This window comes from Calidris pugnax, unplaced genomic scaffold (genome assembly GCF_001431845.1).
Source record: "Calidris pugnax isolate Ruff unplaced genomic scaffold, ASM143184v1 scaffold3, whole genome shotgun sequence".
Lineage (NCBI taxonomy): Eukaryota > Metazoa > Chordata > Aves > Charadriiformes > Scolopacidae > Calidris > Calidris pugnax.
In genome coordinates this window covers 3117719-3141351 of record NW_015090799.1, presented here as the reverse complement: position 1 = coordinate 3141351, position 23633 = coordinate 3117719, and the positions used below count along the sequence as shown (strand labels likewise).

Below are 23633 nucleotides of genomic sequence, written 5' to 3'. Positions count from 1 at the left end.
CCCCCCCTCTGAGTCACTCCCGAAGCGACCGCCCGGGGCTGAGCCGTGCCCGCCCCGGGACACAGTGATGCCTGGAACTGGGCGGGGAAGGGGGGGGAGAGGGGTTTTTCTCCTTTCGCTGAGAATCTATGTAGGACTTCAGTTTGGAGTCTGGTGCAGCCCCTCCAAGGGGAGACAAAAGCCGGGAGGAGCAGGCCCCTTCCCTTCCCCCCCACCCCGGTGATGCCACCCCAGTGTCCCCGCTCAGCCCCCAGACCCTCTGCCCCACCACCATCTCCAGCACCTTCCATTCTCCTGGACATGAGCCGCCTTGCGGTTCCTCCAGCTGTCCCCTGCCACCTTCTTCTCGGCAGGACATCAGCAGTGGCCGGCTGTCCCACCAGCCGTCACCCCACCTCCCGCCTGCTTGTGCTGAGAAGAATAGTCCAAAGCACAGCTATTTTTTTTTTTTTCCCCTGTCTTTTCCAGTCATATGATGGGCTGGTGGTGGACACGGCCGTCTTGGCTGGAGGGATGTTGTTGTGTGTCACCAACGAGTGCTGAGCGTGTTTATGGGCCAGGCTGCAGTGGGAGCCCGTGGGTGCCCGGATGGGTGTGCAAGGGCTGGTCACACCGTGCCCGTGGTGCTGCACCCAGGGGCACGTTTCATGGGTAGACCCTCAGCGAGGCAGCAGGCACCAGGCACACTAGCTGATGGGGAGTTGTTTTTCCTAAAGGAGATGCCGCAGTCGATCTGTGCAGCAGTCCCTGATGGTATAGATAGATATATAGCTGTATAGATAGATATACCTGACCTAAATAGAAACAAAAAGAGAGAGAACACAAAGTTCCTAAGTTCTGACCAGTGATCTTTTATAAGCAAGTCTCAGAGTACACAGGCGACGTGCAGTTTAGGGCTGTATGGACAGTTTAGGACGTATGGACTCCTGGGCTGCACAGGGAAGAGTGTGGCCAGGAGGTGGAGGGAGGTCCTTCTCCCCCTCTGCTCTGCACTGGGGAGGCCACAACTGGAATCCTGCGTCCAGTGCTGGGCTCCCCAGTTCAAGAGACACAGGGAACTGCTGGAGAGAGTCCAGCGAAGGGCAACAGAGATGATGGAGGGATTGGAGCATCTCCCTGATGAGGAAAGGCTGAGAGAGCTGGGACTCTTGAGCCTGGAGAAGAGAAGGCTGAGGGGAGACCTTATCAATGCTGACAAGGATCTAAAGGGTGGGTTGAAGGAGGATGGAGCCGGACTCTTTTCAGTGGTTCCCAGTGACAGGACGAGGGGCAACGGGCACAAGCTGGACCATGGGAAGTTCCATTCAAATATGAGGCAGAACTTGTTTGGGGTGAGGGTGGCAGAGCCCTGGGACAGGCTGCCCAGGGAGGGTGTGGAGTCCCCTTCTCTGGAGATCTTCAAGCCCCGCCTGGATGCTCCTGAGTGATGTGCTCTGGGCAGCCCTGCTTTGGCAGGGGGTTGGACTGGATGGACTCTAGAGGTCCCTTCCAACTCTGACAATTCCATGATTCCGTGATCAGGGGAGACAAGACATTGTGCTCTCTTGATAAACTGACTTTCCTCAAACTAGGAAGCCACCTCGCTAGGGGTAAAATTCTGTCCTCTGACCCCTGTGAATACCTTTGTTAGTGTCGTGATAACAAAAAAATGACCTATGTGCAGTCAGTTATGCAAGCTGTTTTACAGACGTGAAGAATGGTAGGTTTGAGAACATGGTCTGTGGTGGCAACCCAAATCTAATGGCATTTCTGTGTAGGGAAGTGGGGAATTGTGATGCAAAAATACTTGAAGTCTTTTTTTTTTTAATGTTTAGATTCAGTTTCTCCTATTAAAGCTATTTATATTTTTTACAGCCAGGCGAGATCATCATGATTGATTGACCTGTCACGTAGGGTGCCGAGTGCTGAGAGATTCCCGCAGAAGGTTTGTGACTTTTCTTGTAGCTATAACACGTATTGAACTAAAAAAAAGAAAATATGATTCTCTTGTGTTCCAAAGCACAATGAAAGTTTCACATTAACCTAAGATAATACACGCTCTTGATACACAGTTCATAAGCAGCGTGTGGCATTCTTGTGAAGATTTTGGTGCCATGGACTTCTAGAACGTATCGGAGGGAGGAAAATTCTTGGATTTGGGTCAAAAAAACAGCTGCATGTTAGTGGGTTCTACACTGGGTTCTACATGGACGGTCTCTCCAAGTTGGTAGTGCCAAGGGTGGGCAGGGAAGTTCAAGTGCACTCAGGCCCACGTGGGAGTCTTTTTTGCTATGTCAGTTTAAGAGCAATATTTCCTTCTGGCAGTTTTACAGCAGAGTTTAAGGTGACAGTTTCTCATTTGTCTTCAAGATAAAATATGTTTATGGGCTGTCTGATGTCAGCTGAGACTGATAAGACTTCCAACGTTCACTTTCAAAGTTCATCTGGAACACAGGTAGTGTTTATTGACTCCTCAATCCCTTTTGGAAGGATTTCAATTCCTTAGATTCCCAGCAACCAAAGACACAGAATAGGTGAGATTTTTAACCTTTTATTTGAGAAATAAGTAGATGCAGCTTTAATTTTTATGGAAGGAGTGGAGGAATGGGACTTGAATGCGTCATCAAGGGCTTAGAAGTAGCAAGCAATAGGTAGGAAAACTGTATCCTTTCTGGAACTCATTTTCAGTGAGTTCAGTTTTCGTACGTGACTTTTCTAGGTGCCTGTAGTATTTGTGGGGTTTTTTTCTCCAATAATGTATGGCCTTTTGTACTCCTTGTTTCTGCTGGGGAGAATTCAAGCATAAATATACACTGACTGTGTTCTGGGTTCCAGGGCTTATTCATTAGGGCATAACAACCCGTTCTTACCGCTCGAGATGGGGCTCAGTGCAACTCGGGGGATGGAAGACTGTGCTGAGGGTTTTAGCAAGAACCCGCTTATACTAGAGCTGGCTGGGGATGGGCTGTGATGATGGCTACTTAACTGCCATGTTTTGTAGCCCCAGGGTTAAAAACGTGGGGTATACTTATGTTTTTAATAACAACAACAGGAATGGGAAAATAAAAAACAAAGAAAAAGGACTGAGTATGAAGTGCACAAAGACGATAGATGGCCATTCTAGTTGCAGCAGAGGTTGTTCCGAAAATAGTTGCAGTTGCGGATGTTTTGTTTGATTTTGATGGAGTGTATCCTGCGTGCTTTCTGATCAACATTCCTGGAAAATTAAATGTGTCATTACATTCAGACTGGTGGGACTTTTTTTTGTTTCTGTAACTGTGTTCTCCGCCCCTTTGTGCTTCTGCCTGGCATCTTCAAGGAAGCATTTCTGTGGCTCTCCCTTGTCTGTTCCCCTCTTGCAACTTTATGAATTGGTTTGTGAATTTCCCCACGTTTGACCAAGGAAGGAAAGGCCTCAAAGGATAAAGTTTCTCTGAGCTTTGTGAGAATGTTTTTAGAGCCCACGCTGAAGGAAGGGCTCTTGGTGGGAGTTACCCCTCCCGCACGTGTGAAATTCAGAAGGGAGTGTGATGCGGGAGAGCCGGGCTGTTTTAGTTCTGCTGCTCATGTAACTGCTGGATATGAACAATTTACTATTGAGCAGCTGTGCTTTTTATTCCTCTTAAATCCAAGCCAGCAGCTTCTCCATATGCTAAGCAAAACTGCTGTGATTTCTACAGACTGTTCAATGTACTTCGTAGTTTGTCTTAAATGAGTTAATGCACGTATTTCCTGAATTTTGCAGCAGATACTTCTCGGGCGTTATTGGAAGCAGGTTGAAGCTGCTAAATTAGTTTCTGGGTTTGCAAACACATTTGTCAATTCAATCCAAAGGCCTTTTTGCTGTAGAAAAATTTGAGAGCTTCCTTATAATTTGTCAATTCAATCCAAAGGCCTTTTTGCTATAGAAAAATTTGAGAGCTTCCTTATAATTGTGTCATTCAAGTGATACATTCCTGGCCTGTTATGCTCCAGTAGGGACACACTTACTAGTGCATTATATTAGATGCTATTCCTGACACTAGAAAGAAATAACTACTTATTTGTGTGTTTTCGTGCTATGGCTTGTTCCCATATAGCTGTACTGTTTTTAAGTCATTCCAGTAATCAATAGATTTTTAGGACTGGTACCCTGGGAATAACACAGGCCACTGAGCTGGGGGCCTGGGCTCCTTGGAGTACTGCTTTGCTATTAAATGATTGGTGTTTTTTAGAGTGTGACAGCTTGAGGAAAGCCTTGCTGGAGAATTGGAGGCAAAGCAGTGGTGATTTTAACTCTGCTGTCTGGGTGAAACTCAGAAGAGGGATGCAGTTAAGCTTGCTGCTTAAACACATCTCTGCTAGCTGCTGTGTATTGGGACACATACTTCATTTGGAAAGGATGGTTACTGTAGCTGTCATGGATACAGCTTTATGGAACCTAGCTGCTGTGTATTGGGACACATACTTCATTTGGAAAGGATGCTTACTGTAGCTGTCATGGATACAGCTGTGTAAGAAACCCTAACACTTTCAGTCAATCAGAAAATGGTGATACATCTCCACTTTTCCTCCTCTTATCCCTTCCTCCTCTCTATTGGACCGAGTTCTTATTCAAACAAAGAGGTAAGTGTGTTTTTTCAGGTCTAGTCCAGCAGTTTTATGGTTCTGAAACTCTGCTGGTTTTGCTTCTCACCTTTCGTAGATGGGTTTTTGGGGTAGTAGTTGCTTATTCGGGTAATAAAATTTGTTTCAACCAGTTTAAATCAGTTGTTAGTGCATCTAATTACACTTTGTCTCTAGCTTCATGCTGATCAGCTAAGTGATTCTAATGGGGTGTTCTTCACTATTCTCTACCCAGGCATTTCAGAGGTTTTTGCAAACATGTGGCACCTTTTAATAGCCATAGCAGTTTTCTCCATTTTCAAATGATGTGAGTCCAAAGAATTAAGTAATGTTTCTGAAATAACACAGAAAACCTGTGGCAGAGAACAAATTAACTTTGCTTAGATGCCACTCTATATTGCAAAGTATTCCTTTTTCTGTATGTTCTTTACCATGACCGGATCTCTTTAGTTCACACTGGACCATTCTGTGCCGTTATTGATTTCTTACACCTTTTTCATGAGGAATTATATTGTCATGTATATAGATGTAAAGTCGCAGCCTTATTTCTAACCGACCGTCAACTCCACAGGGGTTGCAGTGGACTCTGCATTGCAGAGGGATATGAGCAAAGGTTTTTCCCCCTCCTTTTCTTATATATTTCCTCTCAGTCTAAGCTGAGTTTCGCTTTGAGTTTCAGGTTTGCTTTAACCTCAGGAACTCAAAGCATAACTAAGTGGAAACCACTGAGTTTCTTTTCAAATGTTACATGGCTCTGCTGTCAAACCCACGTTAGGGCTGTTTGTGGATTTGTTGGAGATGCATTATGAATGTCCGATTTGGAAAGGGAATATGCAAAAGGTGGGGGAGGAAGGCAGGGATGCTGGGGTCTCATTTGTGGAGATGGTTGTGTACCAGGAAGATATGGAAGGTGAGGTCTTTTTTGGGTAGTCAAAGAGTAGCAGTAAAATTGTTGGAAATATGGGTGCATACCAGAATGTCAACACTTTCTACTGAGGGCTGTTTCCCCATATTCTGTTGATGTCACTTTTTTTACATACTTATCTCAAATAGTTAAAATATATCAAGTGTAATTAAAGATAGGTGAGGCCAGTAGAACACCTCCAGACTATTTATTGGGCACCAAGCTGCTGCCTTTCATGGTGGGGTAGCCCAGCAAAAGAATAAGAATTAAAAAAAAAAAAAAAATCAGATCTTTGGTACTGAGTCAGCTTTGGAGAGGAGAGGTAGATCAGATGAATCCTTGTTTTCTCCACCTCTGTGGAATAATTGGAAAAGCTTCAATAAAGGAGCTTAGAGGATATTTTTTTGGTTATCCTGTCTTGGGAGGTGAAATAGAATCATAGAATCATCGTTCAGGTTGGAAAAGACCCTTGGGATCATCAAGTCCAACCATCAACCCCACTCTACAAAGTTCTCCCCTACACCATGTCCCCCAACACCACATCTAAATGACTCTTAAACACATCCAGGGATGGTGACTCAACCCCCTCCCTGGGCAGCATTTTCCAGGGTCTGACCACTCTTGCTGTGAAGAATTGTTCCCTAATGGCCAGTCTAGACCTATCCTGTTGCAGCTTGAAGCCATTCCCTCTTGTTCTAGGAATAGCTGGGTAGGTCACTTCACTGGCTTTGCAGCTTCATTTCCTCAGCCAGAAAAAGGAGATAATAATTTTTATTCTGATTAATAATGCTCCGAAAGCTTAGGGTCCCATCCACCCTGGCCCGAGCCTGCCTGGGACACCTTGGGGCTTCCCCAGGGCAGTGGGGCAGGGCAGAGGTGTGGGGCAGGCAGGCTTGGTGCTGCCTGGGCCGGGGTGGCCGGGGGCTGGCAGGAGGGGTGCAATGGGGCTGCAGGTTTGACTTTGGCTGGCACAGGGAGCTCGAGGAGACACCTTGCCTTCCCCTCCGGGGCACAGCCAAAGGAGGTGGTGGTGGTGGAGCACCTTCTCCCTGCCTGGGCTCTGTGTTTGTGCTGAGGAGTGGGGACATCCCTGGTGGGAGCCGTGCTGGAGTTCCCCCTTGCAAAATTTCTGACCTGGTTTTATTGGTGGCTTTTCAGAAACAAGTGGCATTAATCTGTAGGTGGAAGAAGCTGTCTTTTAAAGTCTGCAGCCTGAACGAGGCCTGCTGGCGAGATTGTCAGACCTGAAGGCTGGTCTCACACGCGTCCATTTACCTTCCTGAACTGGTAATGTCTCCTGGTCCTGGCATGAGCACACCTGGAGATACACTGTGTGGCCCTTATGTGAGGGCCTGCTCACAGGAGAAAGTATCTACACTCTTCCTTGCTGCTTCAGGGCTTGACTCCAACTAAATTAAAACCAACATTTAGATTCCTATGGTTTTGACGGGCTGTGAATTAAAATTTTCACAAGTCAGATTACAGAATCACAGAATCACATGGGGTTGGAAGGGACCTCTGGAGATCATCTCCTCCAACCCCCTGTCAGAGCAGGTCCACCCAGAGCAGGTCCCACAGGAACGTGTCCAGGTGGGTTTTGAATGTCTCCAGAGAAGGAGACTCCACCACCTCCCTGGGCAGCCTCTGCCAGGGCTCTGCCACCCTCACAGGAAAGAAGTTCCTCCTCATGTTTAGGTGGAACTTCCTATGTTTAAGTTTGTGCCCATTTCCTCTTGTCCTGTCCCTGGGCACCACTGAAAAAAGACCGGCTCCATCCTCTTGACACTCACCCTTCTCCTCTTGACACTCACCCTTTTAGTATTTATAGGTGTTGATAGAACCTGGAGATACACTGTGTGGCCCTTATGTGAGGGCCTGCTCACAGGAGAAAGTATCTACACTCTTCCTTGCTGCTTCAGGGCTTGACTCCAACTAAATTAAAACCAACATTTAGATTCCTATGGTTTTGACGGGCTGTGAATTAAAATTTTCACAAGTCAGATTACAGAATCACAGAATCACATGGGGTTGGAAGGGACCTCTGGAGATCATCTCCTCCAACCCCCTGTCAGAGCAGGTCCACCCAGAGCAGGTCCCACAGGAACGTGTCCAGGTGGGTTTTGAATGTCTCCAGAGAAGGAGACTCCACCACCTCCCTGGGCAGCCTCTGCCAGGGCTCTGCCACCCTCACAGGAAAGAAGTTCCTCCTCATGTTTAGGTGGAACTTCCTATGTTTAAGTTTGTGCCCATTTCCTCTTGTCCTGTCCCTGGGCACCACTGAAAAAAGACCGGCTCCATCCTCTTGACACTCACCCTTCTAGTATTTATAGGTGTTGATAGATCCCCCCTCAGCCTTCTCCAGACTAAAAAGACCCAAGTCCCTCAGCCTTTCCTCAGCAGAGAGATGATGAGAGGCCCCTCATCATCTTTGTAGCCCTGCATTATCCAGCCCACAAAACATATGAAGGAGAGGAAGATGGGCAAGTGGTTATCTTTCTCCATGAAGGGGAGGGTTTTTTACTGCTAAAAAAAGTTTAAATGTCAAACCATCTGTATAACCCCTCATTCTCTGCTGCTCTGTTTCAGGAGAGCTGGGAAATGGATGATTTGAGGATCCTGTGATTTCTCTCCCTTTCCCACCCTTGCCAGCTGGTTTAAAGTTACTTTTTCACCTGTGGTTTTTTGGTGTGAAGAAGTGTTGTTGCAAGTTGTTGTCTAAGAAAGTTGTAGTTTTTGCTGCCTCGTCACTTCCATCAGCAGCTATTGCTCTGAGTCTTGAGAGAAAGCAGCAGAGGAATTTAAAATAATCTGTTCTTTATTGTAAGCTTTCAGTTGCCATGGGCTTTTTGTTTGTTTGGCTCAAGATAATAATGAAGATTCATAATTTGGAGGAATTGCTGCCAACTTTCTCTCTCTTTAGTAGAGAGAGAGAGGAGGTCTAGGTATGTTGCCTGATCTTGCTTTTCCTCCAGATAGTCAGATGTACTATGGTCTGTTGGGAGGGAAAGGTCTTTTCATGAAATCATTTTATAATGATTTCTCTGTTGGTTTTCAGAGCTAGCAGAAAGCAAGCAATAAATTCCTAGTTTAATGACTGTAATGTTTTTATAAATGCTTATGTCTACATATGTTGGAAAAGGGTTTGTCTCCATGCTTGATTCTTCTCTTCAAAGATTCGGATTAATCCTAAAAGTGTTTACTCAGATGTGATGGATTACAACTGGATGAAATTACAGTGTTGTCAGATTGACTCATCATCCTGCTTCCCTCCCCCAGCCGAGAACGTTGGCTTCCAGCTCTGAAGGGCTTGCTCGTCGAAGACCTGGGTTTTGCACAGATGACATCTAGAGGGTTTTGGTAGCTGGGGTTTGAGATGATAATCAAAGGTAAGAAGAAAAAAACAGCCAGGGGGTAAGACTGAAGCTGAAGGGAAGGAAGAGCAATACCTATCTCTCTGACTTATGTCAAGCTTTGTGCCACAAAAGAGGTCATTAAGTGAGATGAGGAGAGTGTTTCAGGATACATCAGCTGGCCAGCAGTTTGAAATGTCTTGGTGCCACGTAAAGCATTGTCCCAGCAGCTGGAGCACGCGGTGGTGAGAGATTATCTTGGTGTGCTTGTATCTCCCACGCAGTCTCCAGGTCTTCGTGCCTTTCACAGTCAATGGGGAGGGTGTTCCTTGGTGGCTGAATGTGCTGCACCCCCATGTATCCCTTCGCTCTGTATAAAAGGGGAAAAATAAAAATCGCTTCTCTGTAAAGCTTTTTCTAGTTCTGTCGTTGATGAGTAACAAGACTATGATTATTAGAAGCAGGTTTTATTTTGTAGTCTTCTAAAACACTCTAATCTTAGGAAGAGGGGACTGTAAATGTGAGAGAGCTTGGACTGAAGGCCTCCAGGAGGACAGTATCTGTTTCTGAATATTTCTGTGTAATTCTGTGGGAGTTCTCATGGCAAACTGAAGAGGAAAATTGTTCTTTTGCTGTCATCAGCATTTTGCTAAATACTATTCATTTCCAATAGCTAAAATAGCCTGAATACTATGAGTGCTTCTTACTAACCTATAACTATGTTAATGCCTTTCTTGCCACAATGGTAGTTTCTTTCGGTAAAAAGCCAAAAAAAATGCACACTGGAGAATGCACACTGCGAATGCAGCTTCCCTGAGAAAGTGGAGCAGCATTTAAAGGCTGTCTTGCTGTGAGAGGAAAATCTGGTCCGATGGAGGAGTTTGGTTGGGTCCCTTCTGGTGCACAGGGTCTGCAGATGACTTGTGCCAAAAGTTACGTTGAGCTTTATGAAACTGAAAAATAGTTTCAGTAGACTGTGGGATGGCCCTTCTCACAGGCTTTGGCATTTCCAGTTCTGAGCACAAGGGTCAGTTATGTTTGGGTACCATTTGGTGGCGAGCCCTTCTTTGGAATAACAGCTTGCTGTGCCTGCCATTTAACAGTGATCTTAGACAAGGTAGGGGAGATTTGTATCTTTGAATCCTTAAGAAATGAAAAAAAGATTCTGAATCTGGTCCTAAAGCTGAAGATCTTGTCTTAAATTCCTGATGAGAATGTAAAGTAAGGCTGACTCGACAGTAGGAGGGGGTTGCAGACTGGGGGCGAGGGAGGAAGGGGAAGAGGGGGGTTCTTATCTGCTCTTTGCAGACCAGAGCGTGTTATTATCTGTCCGGGTGACTTCAACAGAGATGAAGGAAAACAACGTTTGTGTTTCCGTGAGCAGAAACAAGCACATTCCCTTGGTGAGAACTGGTGGGGAAATTCGCCGCGGGGCCCTGTGTAAAGCCAGGGTTCGGAGGCTGCTGTGGCATCCGTCTCGTAAATCCATATCTCAAGCTCAGGAGAGACTTTCCCGATCACGGTGTTTCACTGCTTGCACAGAACAGGCCAAAGAACTTCCTACACAAATTGGTAAATATATGTATAGGAAAGAACAGAGGTTGTTCTCCTGATTTACGTTTCTGAATTTCAGCTTTCAACTTAATATAGATGGAGCTTTATAGAATGATTTCATTGCTGGGGAGAAAGATGCACTTATGGCACCTGGAGTAGCCATAGGAGGAGGCTTGTGGGCTAGCACAGGCATTTTAACCACTGCTTCCCAGCCCTCTTAAATGCCTACAACTGATCTAAAGTAACACTTATATTGCATTTTATTGCTCTGAAAAATATATGCTGTTTTCCCTGTGTAAAAATCATTAAGGTAGAAATTTTACTGCACTGCTGGGTGAAGTGAGCTGTCACTGAGCCCCTCACTTTGGAACTTGGAGATGACAAACATTGGCACAAGCACTCGTTTTGCAGCAGAAAAATCTAATACTTACACTTTGCCTCCTGGACACCTTTGGTACGTGGTGAGAAAAGCCTGCCCTGGGCTCTCCAAGGGGCTGTAGCTTTATTCCTCTGGTGATTTCTGATGTGGTTGCATTTGCCAGCAGAGAAATTGCTGGCAGATTGAGAAGGTGTGGGCAACGTCAAATGATCTGTTATTTCTGAATGCACGCAGAGAACCCTGCTGATTTGGTTGTATTAGTTTACATTTACTCTCGATTTCTAAAAAGTTTTTTTTTTTTTTAATTTGGAACACAGCAGCTACAGAATCAACAGATTTGTGCACTTTTAAGCAACAACAGTCAAGGCTAAGCTCACGTTGTGAAAGTCTGTCCAGGCTTTGTCATCTCTGAAGACAGCCAGGAGTTGTCTAAAGAGAGAAGAAAGTTGCACTTGTAGCCATGTTCCAGTTCCCCAAGGACCTGTGAGCTCTGTATTTAGCTTGTGGGGGACTAACAGCTGTATTTATTCCCTGAATAGCACGAAGAATGATAGCACTGCATGTTTCAGTGCCTAAAAAATTAGTTGTTATTTTTTTCCTCTGTGTTTTCTCCTTCTACTTCCTGGGTGGCAGGGCGGTGGTGGCCGTGGCACAGCAAGGGCTTGTGAGGTCTTTGTGGTGGCTGAGCAGAATTCAACAAGGCCCTGCGGAGACGGGGAGGCAAAGTGAGCTCAGGGTGAAACAGGGCTGGCTGGCTGGGAAGAAAGCGGCTCTCTTACACGTAAAAGAGTTAATTATGGTTTGGGGAGTGGAAAGAGTTTGCTGAAGCTGAGCATTAGTCACATTGGAAGCGCTGTACACATGCACAACATTTCTTTGGCTCTTTTCACCTTGTGCTGAAGATGTAGTGGAAAAAAGAAGATTTTGCCTGACATCTTTCATGTGCAGCTCAGTTACACAACTTTTTAGTTTGGTTTTTTTTTTCCCCTCCTCTCCCCTTTCTTCCACATCTCCATTCTCCAAACTGCCAGCTACGTCTACTACTTGTATTCATCTGAAGTGGGAAGATGTTGAAGTACAGAAGCTTTGCCAAACTTTTTCTGTGGTTTTTATCCAGCTAACTTCTTCTGTTTCTGTGGTTTGCTTGGGGCTACATGTTCATCTATATGGAGATGATGATCAGAGTGGAAAATATGAGCATTTTGTATTTGGCCTAGCAATTACTTCGCATTCTGTAGGAAACAAAACAAACATAAAAGTCCTCCTTACCCTCAAAATATCTGCTTGTCAGACCACTTTTGCAGAAGCTCCCTATTGTATCCTTTTTGTAATGGACTGATAACGAGTGGGTTTATTCACTTGCACAACACTTCTCAAAAAAAAAAAAAAAAAGCATTGTCTTTGTTCATCTTTTCTTTCATTGCTCATCTCTTGTTCCTTTCTGGTGAAATAGTTTTCTCTTTCTCCAATTTCTGCTATTTTGTACAGGCTGAATGGCTAATTTTATTTAAAGGTATTTGTGAAGTGCCTCTGGCAGAGGAGTTTAGGCACTCTGTTCTTGCATCTCTGCTAATTGAAATGGAGAGGCAGACCATGCTTGTATTTCTGGCTGGCTGTGGTGGGTCCATATTTAAGGGGCAAGATGGGAAAGGGGGCTGCTGTTGAAGAACTCCAGAAGATTTGCCCAAAGTTGCTGTTAATGGGATAGGGTATTTTTACCCCTCCCTTCTCTATCTTGCGCTTTTCCTTTCTCTTTGCTTTGCAGGACTGCTTCAGTTCCTCCATCGTCTTGCAAAGCATGTCCGTGTCACAACCTGATGCCGTGGGGAACTGCTACTCCGAGGCTGACTCTTTGTTTTTGCTGCAGGCTGAGTCCTTGGGCTTGAAGACTCATTGGCATAACCGAGATTGACTCTTGGACCTTCAAGAGAGGAGACTTTCTGACGACCTCGCTCCATTCCACCCGACCCTATGACTGGAGGGTTCACCGTAGCTCCGTCCTTTGCTCTCCAGATCCACAAGATGGGTTCGTTCAGAAGGCCCCGACCTCGCTTCATGAGCTCCCCGGTCCTCAGTGACCTGCCGCGGTTCCAGGCAGCGCGGCAGGCTCTGCAGCTCAGCTCCAACTCTGCCTGGAACAGGTCAGCGGGACCCCCCCTGCTTTATCAACACACGTGAATTTTTGGCATTCCCAAGCTTTGTCAGCATTGAAAGTCTGGAGGTGAAAAAATTAGACCTAGTAGTGTTCAGCCTTGGTTTTGGCCAACGTTGTTCAGAGGTACTGTCTTGAAGTAAAACAGAATTGCTCTTTGTTAATAGTTGCATCTTTTAAGTACCATTTAGGAAAATACATTCTTATTACTGTAATAAAGGCCAGTTTCTTAATGCAAATAAAGACATTTATTTGCATATTATGAAGCTTTTACCGCAGTTGAGTTCCTCTGACAACTGCTGAGCTTGTGGCTTCTACCAGCATTTCCTATTGACAGCTGACTCTGCGTGTCATGTGGCAATGGCAACTGGAAAAACAATGTGCGGGGTGAAGAGTGAGATGTCCTGACCCCATCTAATGGTCTGCTGCTACCCAAAGTGGATGTTCCCACCTTCCATTCTGCCACCTTGCACCAGCTCTGCGGTCCTCAGACCCCTTTCTCTTGCTGATTTTGCTGGGTTTGCTGGTGTCACACAGAAGTATCCCAGCAAAGACATTGCAGTTTTGTGCCAGGGCAGTGAGCTGAGGTCTGTGAAGCGGGCAAATGCCACAACTGGCCCACAGAAGGGAATACCCATTAAGGGAAGGCCACCTCCTCTCGTTAGCCATGGCAAGCCTTTAGTCCCGCTGAACCATCCTGTGTGCTGTCACTTTGTGACTTCCTCCATGCTGTTGTGAGATGCATGAGTCAGAAGATCCTCCAACAGCATCTTACAGGCAGTGACGGGGGTTAAAGTGGGGTCTGACTGAGGTGACACTGGCTGCGGAGTGTCTTCCAGCACAGCCAGGGTCCTGCCAGAGGCTGCAGACCAGGTGGTTCCTGCTGGCATCACTGGATAACACAGTGGGATGTGTTTGGCAGATATTGCCAAAAAATCTACATCTCTTTACAGCAGCTAGCTTGCCCCACACCTCAGAGATCGCAGAATCACATGGGGTTGGAAGGGACCTCTGGAGATCATGTAGTCCAACCCCCTGCCAGAGCACCCAGGGATCCACCCAGAGTAGGTTGTCCAGGCGGGCTTGGACTGTCTCCAGAGAAGGATCCCATAAACAGTCCTGTTAAAGACAGATCTGGTGTGAACCTGTTCTTTGTGAACAGTGTCCCTGGAAGAGTTTTCCCTTGCCAACTCTGGGCACAACTTGGGGTTGGTTCTGCTCTGTCTCCCATGGGAGATGGAGGTAAATGAGAGTGGTGATTTCCAGGGGAGGAAGAGTGGAAGCGTTTAAGTGCAATTAACCTCTGTACCCCATTAGAAGCACTCAGCTTTTGGCAGCTAGCTCACATTGTGCTCTGTGTTAAATCATACCGGTGGCTGTTATTTATGGATGTTGTACTGTCTCATTTCTTTTTTGGCAGTGTTCAAACAGCGGTGATAAACGTGTTCAAAGGGGGAGGCTTGCAGAGCAATGAACTTTACACCCTCAATGAAAATATCAGGTAAGTTGCTGAAATGCTTGGAAAGGGATTTTTGTTGCTGCTTGTTTGGTGTTTGCTTGATTTTGTTCCCCTACAGAACCGCAGTCAGAGGATGTTGGTGGGAGGAACAGGGATTGGAGGGAGCTTGAGCACAGCTTTGGGGTTTCAGGCTAACTTGTTTTTTGCTCTTATATGGGGTGAATGGCACGGTGCACTTGGATAATGTTTCCCTGGCTTGTGTGGTTATGTAGTTTTGACAAGGACAGGATCTGTCTTGGCTTGGATTATAAGGATCTTGTCTCCTCCTAAAGAGAGGAAGAGAGGATCTTGTCTCCTCCTCTTTTGGCTGTTTTTTACACATTTTAATCTGGGCATTCATGATGGTAATAACATCTGTTTTCTAAACTCAAGCTTCTTAGGACCACGGAGTGTGTAAAATGAAAGCAAAACACAGCATTTCGTTTAAAAGCTTAATCTTCACATGGTAATTGCAGAGCAAGACCTGAAAATACGAACCCTAAAGATAAAAAACCCAAAAGCCTAACAAATATTTTCTAACACTGATGCTAGTGATGATTAAAAGTATCATTTTGTTTTTTAAAGCAGGTTTCATGATTATCTGTGGTTTCATTCTGATTATTTGGAAAGTTTGGTTAGCAGTAGATAGGACTGTAGTGTAGATCAACAGCAATGTGCTCTTGGCTCCAGCTGCTGCTGAGGGGTATTGTCAGAGCTCTTGGGTGTAGTGCCTCCTCCCTTTCTCTTTCTCTCCCCATCCATATTGATTCATCAGGAATGCTGTCCTGGGGATCTCCGCTTCTCCTTTTATATGCTCCCCCTTCGTCCCTGTTGCATTTTTCCTGAGTGCCAGGATTTAAATGGCAGTTTAGGCTGAGCATGTACTTAAGCAGCAGAATAAACTACCCCTTTCCCTAGTTTCAAAATAAATGCAGCTCGCAGGGCACAAGACTCTGTACTACTTGGGCTGGTCCCAAAGGTGAAAGTTTAATATGATTCCTTCTGAGAGCTGAGCGAGGGCAGTGTCCCATGCTTTAATGGTGTTTTAGTGTGCTCAGGTCAGAAGTCTTCAGGTGAAATTTAAGTACGTCGAACAGTCTTAATTCTCCACGGGATGAGTACTTCTGAAGGTGAAAAGAAAAACAAGTGTGGTAAGACTTTGGAAATAACCTGACCCACAGCCCCTTGCAGGCTTGGGGACCACCTTTGGGCTGCTGCCTGCTTTCCCTGCCCAGCGCAGGCAGGTTCTCCTCCCCAGCCTTGCCAGGAGGAGCTGTGCCAGGAGGAATAGCCACGGTGCCGGGGCTTGGCCCTGGTGGCTGGACCATGCCTTCTTCATATTGGTTGCTGAAGTGGATCTACACTGTCAAGAGCTGGGCAAAGAACAGGAAATTCTTTGTGCACTGATGGTGGGAGGGGAAATGTCCTCTGCCACAGACAGGGACTCCCAGGCAGCACTTGGAAGCACTCACCTTGAAATACGTGATTAATGTCCCTGCAGGTGCTCTGGGCATTGGTTACATCTCCAAATGTCATTCTCTAAATAGACCACTTTCACATTCAAGTAGCTGGCTGATGCCCATCTAAGGAGCCCAGGCCATGTGTCGGTGTGTGTGTTTGTGTGCACACCTCAGCCTCTCCCCTGGGGCTTCTGATGTGGCTCCCAAGGCAGTGCTAGCTCTGTGCATCTCCCGCCTGACACGGGGCACAAAGCCAGACCCGTCAGGTGGCCAACTCCTGCCTGCCATTAGGTTGAGCTGGTGCATTTTCCTCGTTTGTAGCTCTTCATTCAGGTCCTTGGTGGCAGTTTGCAAATGCAGGGTTTCAGGAGACTCAGACTGCAGAGCGCTTAGCCGTTTGGGAATGGGAAACACCAGAGAGTCTTGAAGTAGGACAGTAGTGACAGGACCAGGAGACAAGCAGGTTGCAACATTGTGTTCTAGGTTGCTGCCACCAATTTTTTATCTTGCTGTGATTTGATATCATCTCACTGGATACCTTTTTTTTTTTTTTTTTTTTTTTACTGCTCTGAAAGTCAGTTGTCACAGCAAGAGGAAATGTAAGACATGCCTTCAGGAGATGGCAGTGTGCCCTTGTGGCCGAGAAGGCCAATGTTCTCCTGGGGAGCATTACTAAGAGCGTGGCCAGGAGGTGGAGGGAGGTCATCCCCCCTCTCTCTGCTCTGCCCAGGTGAGGCCCCATCTGGAGCACTGGGTCCAGTTCTGGGCTCCCCAGTTTCAGAAGGACAGGGAACTGCTGGAGAGAGCCCCGTGGAGGCTACAAAGATGATCAAGGGAATGGAGCATCTCTCTGCTGAGGAAAGGCTGAGAGACCTGGGGCTGTTCAGCTGGAGAAGAGCAGACTGAGAGGGGACCTCATCGATGCTGATCAATATCTAAAGAGTTGGTGGCAAGAGGATGGGGCCAGACTCAGTGGTGCCTGCTGACAGGACAAGGGGCAACAGGCACAAACTGGAACAGGGGAAATTCCATTTCAACATGCAGAAAAACATCTTTCCTGTGAGGGCAGAGCCCTGAAACAGGCTTCCCAAAGAGGTGGTGGAGTCTCCTTCTGTGGGGACATTCAAACCCACCTGGATGTGTTCGTGTGCCACCTGCTCTCGGTGGACCTGCTCTGGCAGGAGGTTGGACTGGATGATCTTTGAAGGTTCCTTCCAACCCCTACAATTCTGTGGTGGGATTTCAGGAATCACCTGGCCGTGATTAGGTGGAGACCCCTCCCTTGGGTTCTCTCTAGGGTGCAAGCATTGGGTTGCTGGTCTGCCTGCACGAGGTGAAGTCATGCCTTGGTCTTCTCCATCAGCTGGTGGAGAGCCCCCTGGATTCTGCTGAAGCAGGTGGAAGAGCTTCTGGTGAATAGACTTATCTGGTTTATCCATCTCACAGAAACACAAATGTGCTTTGAGCTGGATGGGGTGAATATAACCACCCTGAGAGAGAGAGTAGAGGCGTGTTGGCATGTGAATAAATGTACAAGTGTCACTAAATGGCCGGGGAGGAAGGTTGCTGTGAGCAACCTCATCAGCAAAGATGAGGAAAAAGTGGTGCAGTTTGGTAGGAACAACCCCAGCCTGGGAACCGCATGGTCCCTGATTAAAATACCATTTTCGAGCACTCTTGATTGTAATTCATGTTGGTGAAAAGCAAAACTCTTAGAACACAGAAAAAACCTGTAAAGTTTTGCAGTGGAAAGTGTTGGGTGCTTTTTAAATTTTAGGCAGAATTTACTGCTACAGAACTTATGCTTACAGTTACTGAAAGCTGAAAGTGCAAATACTCTGAGCTTTGAGAGGTTTGGTTTTTTTTAATGCTTCTTCTGATGGAAAACAATCCTGATTTTTATATTGGAGTTTTGCAATATAAATATGTATTAGAATTTCAAACTTTTGTTACAGCCTGGTTTAAGATCCAACAGTTTTCATCAGAAATTCATGTTTAGAGTGGCTTCTGCCTGCCTGTATTGAAAACACCTCTTGTTAAACTTCTAGAATTTCTTTCTTGAAAAATATGCTTTTTTTTTTTAAATGTGATACTCATGGGGATGCCGCAGCTTCTGCTTGTGTGTTTGCTTCATTGCTCCTTTCCTTATTCTCCCACCTTCTATTTCTAAGAGAAAAGGAAGGACAGCACTAGGTAGATATGCTATTTTCAGTGACCTTAAAGGCATCTTTTTTTTAAACAAAAAGCAGAAAAAAATATGGATTTCAAACTAAATAACTTCAAATTGTCTCCCCAACTTTCTGTGCATTCAGGGGGCAAAGGTGTTTTTTTGCTTGTTCTAGGTGTGTGGCTTATAAATAGAGGACTTCAAGGAAACTGTTTAATTCCTTCATAATTTGAGAATAACCTTTGTGGGCATTTGTAGAATATATATCTGAACGTAAAAGAACTCTAGCTGTGGCCAAAATGACACATTCACATGTAGTCACGTTTCTTTGGAATGATGGTAGTAAAGTGTGGGTATACCTGTAAGAAATGACCAGCAATGGCTATTACTTCACTGCTGCATTCCTTCTGTCTACAGACGGCTGCTGAAGAGTGAACTTGGATCCTTCATCACAGATTACTTTCAGGTATTACATTATTTGCTTGCTTTATTTTGAAATTTGCTATCTTCAGCTTTTTAGCCTAGAAAAAAACCACAAGTCTACGCACGTAGCCTGCAAGTTTTATCCTTGTTTTGCTGTAGAAGGTGATGGAGGAACTGGACTTTTTTAATGTGGGCCATACAGCCTTGGGAGTAATTGCATTTATGGGTATATGTGCTAAATTAAGGATAATTTTCCTTTGTGCTTAAGAAACGATGCTAGTAGCTTGGCAACGTCAAGAAGGAATTCACTTGAACTTTTAAAGTAAGACAGGATACCTTTTCATAGTTTTTTTCCCCCCTATTTCTCTAGCATAGAGAACTCAGGAGTAGGTTTTCTACAACAGGTACCAGCAAAGGGGAAGAGGAAAGGTAACGGCTGTCTGTTTTGGGGGAGGCAGAGAAGGAAGTCCCTATCAGCAGGAAATCAACCTGGGTGCTATCTGCCTTTTAGCCCCGCACATATAAACACAATCTGTGAAAAAGTGAAAAGACAAAGGGTGAGGGAAGACCTGATCAATCATAAATGTGAATAGGTGTTATTGCTTGTCCAGACAGACAGCGATTCAAATGTAACCACATGACAGCGTGGTGGATGATTTTGAGAGAGTGCTGATGGCTTTCAGTGTTACGAGTTGTTCAGTGCAGCGTTGATTTAAAAAAAAAAAAGTGGGTGGCTGCTGAAAACAGGTTTTCTTCCCTTTGAGAGAGAGAGAAAATTTCAGTTCTTTCTGAAGCGGCTGAGGCTGCTGCGTGCTGTGCTAACGGCTTAGAAAGGGGAAAAAGAAGGCTAGGGTTGTTTCTTATCAGCACTAGATTACATGACTTAAAAAAAAAAATCCCCCACGCTGTATGATTATCAAGTGAGAAGGAAACTCCTGTCCCAGGGGTTTCACTTCTTCAGGCACTGTCTGTGTGAGCCGGTTACTGGAAGGAGGCAGCTGCCGGGGGGTTCCGGAGGCGGCGCGTGGCCCCGGTGGCAGCCCGGCAGGACAGCTGGCTGGGCTGGAAACGTACTGCCCCTCTGGCTGATTGAAAAACGGGCAAATCAAAGCTTTTGCAGCTAAGCACACGTGATGGATTGAAATTCGACATGTCTTGGCTGGGTCCCCGGGTGCTGCCGTGCCAGGAATGGTGCGCGAGGCTGGGACGAGCAGAACATGTCCCAGAGGTGACTGGGTCCCCGGGTGCTGCCGTGCCAGGAATGGCGCGCGAGGCTGGGACGAGCAGAATATGTCCCAGAGGTGACTTCATGCCCCTGGAAGCCTGCGTGGACCCGCTCCTGGGGGTTGTGAGGTGCTGACACCTGACTGTTACCCGGTTTTGAAAAGTCAGGGTGTACTGATAGAGGCCTGGGTGGGTTCCATCGTGTTGCTGCACAAGAAGAGCCGGGGGCTGCTGGGGACCAGGGCTAGCATTCAGGTGTGGTGTTCTCTTCCTCTGGCCTGTAAACCCCGAGCCTGTTACAGTCACGCCAGGGCTAGTGCCATTCCCAAAACTCCTTAGAACATACAATCATAGAATGGTCTGGGCCAAAAGGGACTTCCAGAGGTCATCTAGTCCAGCCTCCCCGCAGTCAGCAGGGACACCCCCAACTAGACCAGGTTGCCCAGGGCCTCATCGAGCCTCACCTTGAATATCTCCAGGGAAGGGGCCTCAACCACCTCCCTGGGCAACCTGTTCCAGTGCTCCACAACCCTCATAGTAAAGAACTTGCTACTTATATCCAATCTAAATCTGTTCTTCTCCAGCTTAAAGCCATTGCCCCTCGTCCTGTCACTACAGGCCTTTGTAAACAGGCTCTCCCCAGCCTTCCTGTAGGCCCCCCTCAAGTACTGGAAGGCTGCTCTAAGGTCTCCCCGGGGCCTTCTCTTCTCCAGGCTGAACAACCCCAGCTCCCTCAGCCTGTCCTCGTAGCAGAGGTGCTCCAACCCCCTGAGAATTTTCGTGGCCCCTCATTTTCTCTTAGTGGTGAAATAATTTTCTCTTAGTGGTAGAACTGACACTGAGGAGACTGCTTAGACTGCAGCCTGCTCCCTGCTGGAGGCTGGGCATCTGTGTCGCATCCCTCTGAGCGAGCCAAGGGCACCTGATCTTGTCCCGGGAGAAGGGGCTGATGGCCAGCGCTGTTTTCTGCAAAAGCAGGAGCCAAAACTGTGCTCTTTCGCCCTAATGGCAGGGCTGTACTCCTGCAGGCACAGGGCACAGTGAGGATGCAGGTGCTCAGCAGGGCAGTGCTGCCCGGAGAGAGCCGGCCTTTGCCTGGGAGAGCACTCTGAGGGGTTATCCAGATGTTTTGCCATTTAAACATTTTTTTACTGGTGAAAAAACATTCCTTTCGTGAAGAAAGATATCCACTTGTCCATCTTCCTCTCCATTATATGTTTTGTGGGCTGGGTGATGCAGGGCTACAAAGAAGATTAGGGGCCTGGAGCATCTCTCTTATGAGGAAAGGCTGAGGGACTTGGGGCTTTTTAGTCTGGAGAAGAGAAGGCTGAGAGGGGATATAATTAATGCCTATAAATACTTCAAGGGAAGGTGTCAAGAGGATGGAGCCGGTCTTTTTTCAGTGGTGCCCAGTGTCAGGACAAGAGGAAATGGGCACAAACTTGAACATAGGAAGTTCCCCCTAAACATGAGGAGGAACTTCTTTGCTGTGAGGGTGGCAGAGCCCTGGCAGAGGCTGCCCAGGGAGGGGGGGGAGTCTCCTTCTCTGGAGACATTCAAACCCCACCTGGACACATTCCTGTGGGACCTGCTCTGGGTGGACCTGCTTTGGCAGGGGGTTGGACTACATGGGCTCCAGAGGTCCCTTCCAACCCCGTGTGATCCTGTGATGAGACAAACTGTGAGATAAAGGCTACTGTGGGAAATGAGCTTTTCCCCACTGTGAGCTAAGATGCAGACTTATTTCTGATTCTAGACTGGCAGCACATGACAGTGATAAGAGTCACTGCTCCCTCCTGAATGTCTTTACCCAAAGAAGGTCTGACAACATCATTTCATTTGTCTGTGGGTTCAGTTTCACTGCTGATGCCAGCTGATTTATGGCAGTACTACTCCCCCCAAAATGAGCAGAGTTGAATCCGGTGGCTGATTTGGCTGAAAAATATCCTTGAAAGAAAAACTAAAGTATTCAAACTACTTCCTCTGACTTGTTGTGCTCATCACGTCTGACACGGGGCAGGTTCTGGCGGCGGGTCACCAGGATGGGGACTGGAATGGAAGTGTATCTTTGGCACTGACTTCCTCCTAGTATCTCTCAAAGCTCCCTGAAAAGCTATCCTGGGAACCAAGTTTACTGTTCTCTTAGATTGAAGTGGACCCCAAAGGATCTGCTCTCGTGTGTAACTAGGCAGTTTTAAATATCTTAGCAGCCACTAACGGCACCATGTAATATTGAGATGTGATAAATCGACTTAAATGTTTTCCATTTCTTATACCACAGCCCTTGTAACAGGAGCTACTAAGATAATTTTTAAATTAAATTTTCCATTGTTCTAAGAGTTCTGGCTCTTACATTACCTATATTTATACACACACAGAGGCAAAATTTTTCTAAGCACTGACTGTTTAAGACTAAAATGGAGAGGAGCTTTTATAGTGAGACAAATCTACCTTTGTGATCAACTTGACTTGATTGCTCACAAGTCTTTTTCTCCAACACTCATGCAAATGACCAGTTTTTAGCTCCAAAAATTACTAAAGGAATGTTTAGGAAATGGATGGGCTTTAGGCAGTCTTTCTCTGCTACCAAATCATCATCATACCGGAGTTATTGAGTCTGGTTTGTATTTGAAAGAGGAATGTAATTCCTGTAAGGGTTTTGGTGGGAACTCAGAGATTTGTGTTTATAAATCTGCTGCTTTAGCAACCCTATTCTATATACAAGCCATCTCCTTGGATCGGAGTCTGGGTGTAAGTGCCAGAGAGTTGGGACTCGTAATATTTCCTGCAGATCTGCCTTCAAGCAATGTTTCATGCTCCAGGTTTTCCAGTACTGACTTTCTAACTTTTTGCCATGAACTGGTCTGATTGATAGCTTCCTGTGGCTGAAAAGGGGCGCTTTGTACCCTCTGATCAGTAGCCCAGCAGGGCTCCATGGGCTCTTGCTGCTGTGTTGGTTCTCTGGTGGTCAGCTTAACCACAGCAGGGAGCAATCCTGTGACCATGGAAGAGGCTGGGATTTGGAGGAACAGAGTGTATTGCTGCTTGGGACTTCTCTGGGGCAGCTGTAAGAATTTTTTCAGATAAGCTCCCTTCATTTTCATGCCGTCTCACCCTAATGGTTGTGGAGAAAAATTTTGAAATATAAAACTAATGAGTGTTGATAAATCGTTGCCTTATCTTCCTGGTTCTGCAAACAGCCTGAAACTAAACCTTTTGAAATTATGAACTGTTTCTTTTTACTCTCTGGGGGCTTGTTAATCTTGAAACTCACCAGGGAAAATGGGAATGCTGGCTATTTCACAGCTAACCACTTTAGCAGAACTTCCTGGTTTGGGCACATGGGCTCCTCCCGAGCCAGAGAGACCCCATCCCTTCCTGGGCACTGTCACCTCTCTCAGCACCCATGGGCTGCAAATGCAGAAAGTCAGATGCCCAGAGCTGATGCCTCTCCAGCCTGATGCCTACTGCCTGGTGAGGGAGCTGGGAGGTGAGGGATGGCGAGTGGACTCTATTTCCGAATTTCCTCATTTAATCCAGCGGGAGCTTGGATGCCCTCAAACCAGAAGCGAAGCTGTTGCACAGTTCCCAGCCCACTGCAGTGGAGAGCCATGGGAGGCAGTAATGTCCTGACTCTGGGCTGTGCACAGAGAGTTGTGATTAACGGGGTGAAATCTTGTTGGTGACCGGTCACCAGTGGTGTCCCTCAGGGCTCAGTTTTGGGGTCAGTCTGGTTTTATATCTTTATTGATGATCTGGATAAGGGGATTGAGTGCACCCTCAGGAAGTTCGCAGATGACACCAAACTAGGTGAGAGTGTTGATCTGCTTGAGGGTTGGAAGGCTCTACAGAGGGACCGGGACAGGTTGGATCGATGGGCCAAGGCCAATGGGATGAGGTTCAACAAGGCCAAGTGTCGGGTCCTGCATTTCGGTCCC

The 23633-nt window shown here is 46.5% G+C and overlaps 1 protein-coding gene across 3 annotated transcripts in view; it reads left to right on the top strand.

Annotated features, from left to right (window-relative positions):
• Positions 1-1852: 1852 nt before the first annotated feature.
• Positions 1853-23633, top strand: part of PRR5L (proline rich 5 like) — a 68349-nt gene continuing 46568 nt past the window's right edge. For all 3 annotated transcript variants that reach the window (XR_001411399.1, XM_014937164.1, XM_014937163.1), the window contains exons 1-4: positions 1853-1924; positions 12639-12912; positions 14344-14424; positions 18466-18514. Coding sequence is in view for 2 of the 3 variants with exons in the window: in XM_014937164.1 (XP_014792650.1) it covers positions 12743-12912; positions 14344-14424; positions 18466-18514 (300 nt within the window). In the remaining variant the exon portion in view is untranslated. The remainder of the gene's footprint in view (positions 1925-12638; positions 12913-14343; positions 14425-18465; positions 18515-23633) is intronic.